This window comes from Schistosoma haematobium, chromosome 1 (assembly GCF_000699445.3).
Source record: "Schistosoma haematobium chromosome 1, whole genome shotgun sequence".
In the NCBI taxonomy this organism is placed as follows: Eukaryota; Metazoa; Platyhelminthes; class Trematoda; order Strigeidida; family Schistosomatidae; genus Schistosoma; species Schistosoma haematobium.
Genome location: NC_067196.1, coordinates 70,303,400 through 70,310,986, shown reverse-complemented (window position 1 = coordinate 70,310,986; position 7,587 = coordinate 70,303,400). Strand labels below are relative to the sequence as shown.

Below are 7,587 nucleotides of genomic sequence, written 5' to 3'. Positions count from 1 at the left end.
TTTTCTTGGAAATTAATGTACTTTCAGGCTATACTGAAAACCTGAAAAACGGTATGTACCTACCCGTTGAGCGACTTTAAGATAGAACACCATCAATAAAACAAGTGTTTCAACTCCAAGTCAATGTCCTATCTCGATAATCAAAGACTGATATAATCTATTATCAATTTTAATACAGCTTGATTGTGTGGTATACAAAACATTAAACTACTAGATAGTGCGGTTGTGTTAAATGGTACATACTCTAGTAACGAATTTTGTTCCATTCAGAGTATATTTCATTAATAATGCAGGTAATTTCTCTGCAAACTAACTGCTGATTACAGTAGATGTACAACACAAGCCTCTTGTATCGACACATAGATCCATATTGTGTTTACATACGGAACACAGGTCAAGGCACATCACATGGTAATGATGGAAAGAGCTTGATAATTGTAGTTGGCTTTGTATTAGTAAAAACTGCAGTCCTAAATCCATATGGTGGTTTTTTTAAAACCACCTGTACATTGAATGCTTTTATAATTTAGACATTCCATGGTTAAGAAACTAAACGTGGTAAATATAATAACACCTAAAATAACTAAAGATATGGAATACACAAATGATCAATATGCCAGAAAACACAGTACGACAAATTCCAGAACTTATGGAATATGTTGTTAGCTGGTGTGAGGAATGTTTTGATTTTAAAAAAATTATTGTAATATATAATATCTTCCAGGAGTAGTGCCTAAAAGACTTCATCAATGCTTGACATCACAAAAACGAAAGATATCACGATGTTTCTCAATACCTTCAGATTCAGTGTATGCTTTTCAGAAAACGACCTACCATATGAATATAATTCTTAAGTAGGTTAGATATATTATACACACTAAATAATCTAAGCTTTAAAAAATACAGACGCCATAAACATACAAATGTTGATTACGGTTTTTTACTCATAACCAATAACCTGGAGTTTGATATAAAATGATTATGTCACATCACATATACTCCGTTTTGAACACATTACTAAAAAACTAAAACATGAACAATAAGTTCTTTAAACTATGAATGAAAAAAGATCAGATAACATAATGGTTTCAAGTTTAAGAAAAAATATTGTCACAAGACAATTAGATTTAACATGACTTATTCAACAAGACTATCTAAATAGTACACAATGAACAACAATCATCGTGAAATTAGGCATAAAATCTTGTTAAACAATATTAAAACTGCTTAAACTACATTGTACACTCATTAAACATTATAAAGTAAGATCAATTCACAACAGTAACAACTGATGAAGAACTAAAATACGGTTTTATTTCACTTAAATTTCAGAGAAACGATGTACATTTGACAATTCAAAAAGGGTATTTACTATATTTGAATGAGAATAAATATAATATTACCAATAGGAACTATAAAATATGGTAAATATACGAGCAAACTCTTATTTAATACCATCATTGTACATTAATAAAGGCAAAATATAGATGGATTGTGTAAAGGAATTTACATATGTTAACAAAAATGTTGGTGATTATGTAACATATGTAATAAAGATGTTGCATAATGGAGTGATCGGATTTTCATTTATCCAAAAGACAGAAACAAGAAAGAAATGAAAAGAAAATTTACAATGACTAAGCATGAATATAATTAAACTGCAGAGTTAACAGTCAGTTAATTAAAGAGACATGAACCCAAGACAAATAAATTATTAACAGACTAAGGGAAGACAGGATGAACAATACGATTGTATTCAGTAGAAAAAGAGAATAAAAATGTACACACAAATAAAGAAACAATAGGATGTTTCAAGAATATACAGAGGATGTTTTTAAAATGATATTTCCGCAGCATTAATGGTTTGCAAAATGGCAATGGCGGAATAAAAAATAAACAAAACTGAAACTAGTCCAGTGATATAACGCGAAAATAAGGGAAGTTTTTATTGTTATATTTACCACGAAATCACAGCCTGCACAAAATATTGTGGACAATCCCTATTTGAATATAAATAGAAAATGGTAGGACCTTCCAGTGATAACAATAAACGAAGAGGATGAAAAATGATATTTGATCGTAAATCAAGGACATGAAGAACTATCATCGGAAAGCTATGAAAGCAAAAAAAAAATTGGATTGCTATAATCCGGTTATTTGAACATGTTAGATGAAAATCTAGTAAGAATATTAGGGGAAACTGTAAATATTAAATAAGAAATAGTGTAACAGTCTACAGGTCAGTTGTTTAGACAATATAATTTCAGCGCCCGGGACTTTATTCTATGTATTATTTGTCATGAAACACATTACAAATACATAGCTCGTTCCTTTCTGGCGTAGCATACATTACCAACTAACTATCACAACAAGGATAATATCAACTGGGAAAATGGTAAACTCACACTTCATATTTATTAAAACACCTACACGTGAGTGATCTTTCTTTATTATTTTTATTAGTGAGGAAACAACCTGTAATTCTTCTGATTTTGCGGAAGTAGGGGGCTACTAATAGGTGATTTGTGTGATAGAAGTATGTTTCATAATGAAAATACTAATGAATTAGAACCAGACATTTGCATGTTAGTTAAATTTTAAACATGTATACATAAACACAATTACCATAATATAATAATAGTACATACCTTTGAAAATAATGCCATCACTGTTTCTTGAATACTTGGTGAATTAGAAAGTCGAAGTGACGGAAAAGCAGTTGGTGTAGTGACAGTTTCACTGCTTTTCTCTACAGATGATACATTACTTTGACAAGATGATGCATCATTAATACGTTTGTGAGATCCCGATTTAGAAGAGGAATTTTTATTATACATATTAGTTACATCACCTAAGTTGGAAAGTAAAGTTTTTACACTAGGACGCAACGATGAGGAACGAACACGTTGGGATTGACCGGGTACAATATTAAAAGGTTTTTGATCCATATAATGTTGATCTTCGCTACATTCTAAATCAGTTAAACTTAATCTGTGTGTAAAAGGAGTTGACTGTTTCTAAACATTAACAAACAAATATAGAATAAAACAAGTGAATAAGTTATCACAGTTGACTGATATGCGCGCTATTTTCTTTTGAAAGATAATACTAAGTGTAACTTGACTTTATACAACTTAATATTTGTTTCCTGATTAATGTTATCTTTAGTGAATTATTTTAAAATTATTAAGTTTACGGATTTAATAATAAATTTAATAGAAGGAACTGGATCAGTTCGTGCTTGATGGGTTCCATAATTAATTTACACAATAACGAAAGAGACGCATTGTGTCACTGAATAAAGGAGATTTCCTTTTCGACGATTTCATGTATTTAAGTTGTGCAATTATATTTATAGCTAATTTTATTTGTTAGTAAAATAAAAAGGTGCTAAATATTTTTAAAAAAAAAACTTGAAGCAGTGTGTTGTCGAAAATTGAAATTCAGATACTGAAAGGAAGTAATAATAATAATAATCGGTTGGTGAAAAAAGTGGTAAGGCGGAAATAATTGTCCACTTGATAGCTATTAAAAATACAATAATTAAAAGTTGTAGTAAGTGCTGATTAACAGTTGTGAAAATTATTGGAAACAAATATACATAATTAAATAAGCAATAGATGATGGAAAATAGAAAGGGAGTTTAAGACCATGGAAGAATGAAGGAGTGAACATACTGTTTATGTACGCAAAGGTTAGGCTTAAAATGGTGGATAGCAATAGCCCCTAGTGTACAAACGTTTTTCATTTGAATGCTTATAAGGCCGACATTTCTGACAATATGCGTGAAGCAGAGGAGCCGAAATTGGCTAGACTAGCCGCACAAAGGGACCACTTTAGAAACGCATCTCTGAACATTGCAGAAGTCAGTCAAAAGCTCAATCTTGCAGCCTCCAAATGGTACGAACACCAAATGCCCTGGTACGGCTGAGAGTGAGGAGTTTCCGCTCTCCCTCTCGAAAACCTCTCACATGGCCACGCGTATATAATCTCTGCCAGGGAAGAACTATTCACTGCCTTCTCGTGGAGGGGGTGTTGTTTACAAAAATGAGACGAAAAAAAGCGAATCCCCGACGCTTTAACCGGATACGGTGAGTCCACACCAAGGGGAATTGGAAAACCCTGATTCCAAACCAATGGTGCACATGGGCTCCAGTATTCTAAAGGAACCAATCGTTGGTAACCGGCCACCATGGGACTGCATCTCCTTACGATGCTCCACTGCCTTGTGGATAAGACCCTCAAGATCGAAGGCTCCGGGTGTTGTCCCCTAAGAAAACCACCGGTTTGGGTCTGGGCACTCGGGCAGTATCACAGTCCTCACCCATATCAAGTGAGATTTGTGTGGCGCATATGTACTTGGTGCCTCCTCGTACCAACGTTTTTGTGTTTATATAAATAAATATCTAGGGACTAAGACAGTCTTCTGACTTTAACCAATTTTTACAGAATTTAACTTTATTTTCACATCGATACGATGAACTAGAAATATCCACCTAAAAATAATACAACGAAAAATCAGAAGTGAACTTCTCTAATCTAAATCGTAAAATCCAAATATGAAATAAAGCACATTTATACAACCTCATTTACTACAAATTATTTTAACAGTAATTTATACTTTGCTAATGAAAAAATATTTTTTACTATGACTTCCGATATTTAAAAACATATATTTCAGGTAGAAAACTAACGTCGGGGAAAATCTAGACAAAAATAACCCAATTTAGAATGAAAGAAATGGAGTTTTCTTCAATGATTTGATTTTACAGTTTTAATAAAGTAAACTAACTAAAATAAAGTAACCGAACTAATTTAAAATCAGCAAAACTATTTAGTAAAACAGTTCACTGAAATTTTATATATTAGGTCCTCTGTCATTAGATTATGTTAAAAAAAAGGATAAGCACCAATCCACCACTGTTAGACAACAATGTCATATGGTTATGAAGAAGACACATCATTGAGAAATGATTCATAAAAAAGGTTGGTAAGCTGTTCCTTTTAATAAATGTAAGGAAGGTATTCAGAGAAATTTCAAAACGGCAAACAGACACACCTCTAGACGTGTTTCAAAAGCCTTAGATTCCATTTTTCTGGAAAAACGAATATAGTAATGACAGTGTTAAATGTGTTTACTGAAATAATTATTCAGAAAAGTTATTGTAGTCGAATTGTAAAAAAACGTCACATATCATAAGAAAAAACGACAAAAACCTTAATCCAATAAGTACCGGAAACCTACATTGTGACTTTTGCAGGTGGATCATTTAATTGTAATTGCTTCTACTTAGTTTAAAAACTGAAATGATCAAGTGCGAACAGTCGATTATCAGATATGGATTCAATCAAAAGAAAGCTGTTGATCGTGAAGGTGAGATATAACAAAATGACCGAGGTAAAACAAAGCCTAAAAAAGTACGTTCTGATAAGTACTGCATAACGGATATATATATATATATATATATATATATATATATATATATATATGAGTGAATCCCTGCCAAGTCCTTTTTAGTCCATCTCGTTTGAAATGATATCTGGGATAATTAGTTACTGCAACTTAAGCAGGTATACAATATACATAAGTAAAATGATATTATCTTTTATTTTGACGGTAGTGCAAATTCTTATAATTTATTTCATACTGTTTTCAATCAGTGAAACAGACAGAGCAAAAACATATCAGTTACATACAAAGTACATTTATTCATGATATATTTATCCCAGTTCACCTATAGAGATTGAACTCAGTGGAACTATTAGTTTCACCAAATATTGGTAGATAAATTAACGTAACATACTTTTTTTTAGCTCAATAAATACTCGCAACAAACCTGAAGAAAAGAGCAATCATATTTATCATACAACGAACTATTAGTGAACTAGAAGACAAACCTTTAGAGCTTCAAGCGAAGCTGAGTGACTTTCGACTATTTACTGAACAAACATAAGCACCGAAAGATCAGATACAAATTAACATTGATGAAATAGTAAGTCAAAGTAGAGTATATGTTTTATATCTAGTCATAGAAATGTTGATAAAAGGAAAATAATATGAAAAATAAGAATTTCTGCGCACTACTTAATTCAATCACTTAGATATGGAAGTATATGATTATCTATGAAAGCTATATAAAATTAACAAGAATAACTAAATAAACAAATGAACTATTGTCTGATAATACAGATAAAACGGAATGTGGGTAGTATATATAGTTTTAGAAGAAAATTGTACAAGCATTTTAATTTGAAATGAAAGTATAACTAACACAACACCAATAATTAAGAGATCAACAAATATGCATTGCGTTTCATAACATAACTTGACTGATCTTAAACGGACATCACCAAATATCGATTTATCATAAAAATCAAGTTCAGCATCTCTTGTAAAAATTATTATTATTATTTATGACAAAGTGACATTAGAAAACAATCACGTCAGAAATCATAATATTTATTCTGATGTTTATGATCATTTCAAAATAAATAAATAAACGAGAAAATTTTGTCAACTACATGATACATTGGAAGTGAACACAAACACTACTTATTAGCTTTAAAAAAAAATACAACTAAAAACGTTAAGATAAAGTTGTGTCGAAAAAGAGGTTACAATTCTATTGATGCGGATTAGACGCTTAAAAAAAGACGAACTATAATTACGTATATTAACACACTTTATGAAAGCAAAACTAAACAAACATGTATGCAAACCAAGTATTCATATAAATGTGTGAAGCAGTGTTGTCATCAAAATATTAATGGTGAATTCACTTTTTTTGTATTTAAAAACATAAACCTTAACTATCTGGTTGATATTTAAAAACGAATAAATAGTATGGTTAGCTTTATGAAATTGCGATTTCTTGGTCTAAGCTGTTTGATTTTTAAGGACATTCAGTGAAGAGTTCCGAATGTATCTCAGATTTTCAGATGCATAGGTTGAGCAGTTCATAAGCTTACAAGTCAATTCCACAATTTACTATGATGAAAAATATCGTTCTTTCTTTCTAGGTATACCAAAATCCTTTTGATTGTAAAGTGCTATTTAGAATAGCGTATAAGTTGTTGAACAAGGAAGAAATGAAATAATTTCAGGATATTATGTAAACTAATTTACCAATCGTGGTTAATTTAATTCACAGATAATTAAATGTTTTTCAATGAGAAATATCTTATAGGGACTTTTGTTGTAAATAAAAGTTTATGAAAAAAACACACCAAAAAACAGGCTGATGCACGAATATGAATAATAAAAAAATCAGGTTACTGAAATTAATTTTACAAAAAAGATCTAATGTAGAAATGCGAATACCCATTGGAAGTATTTTTAGAAGTTTAAGAAGCCAAAAATCTGTGCTTTTGCTTCCAATAATGAGATCGCTCAACCGCTAGGGCTTTAATTTTACTTCAGGCTGTGAATAGTGCAAGTGGCAATTAAGTGTAGGTCTGCTATTATCATCGCATAAGACAGGTAAAAAATAGAAGTAAATGCAGCTAAACACGCATATATATATATATATATATATATATATATATATATATATATATAGTGCGTGTGTGTGAATGTATGTGGTAGCA

The 7,587-nt window shown here is 30.9% G+C and overlaps 1 protein-coding gene across 1 annotated transcript in view; it reads right to left on the bottom strand.

Moving 5' to 3' along the window:
* Positions 1-586: 586 nt before the first annotated feature.
* Positions 587-7,587, bottom strand: part of CDC42BPB_1 (Serine/threonine-protein kinase MRCK beta) — a 55,399-nt gene continuing 48,398 nt past the window's right edge. The window contains exons 29-30 of the mRNA XM_051209566.1: positions 2,649-3,017; positions 587-2,114 (exon numbers count right to left, since the gene is read on the bottom strand). Coding sequence (XP_051075022.1) covers positions 2,085-2,114; positions 2,649-3,017 — 399 coding nt within the window. The 3' untranslated portion in view covers positions 587-2,084. The remainder of the gene's footprint in view (positions 2,115-2,648; positions 3,018-7,587) is intronic.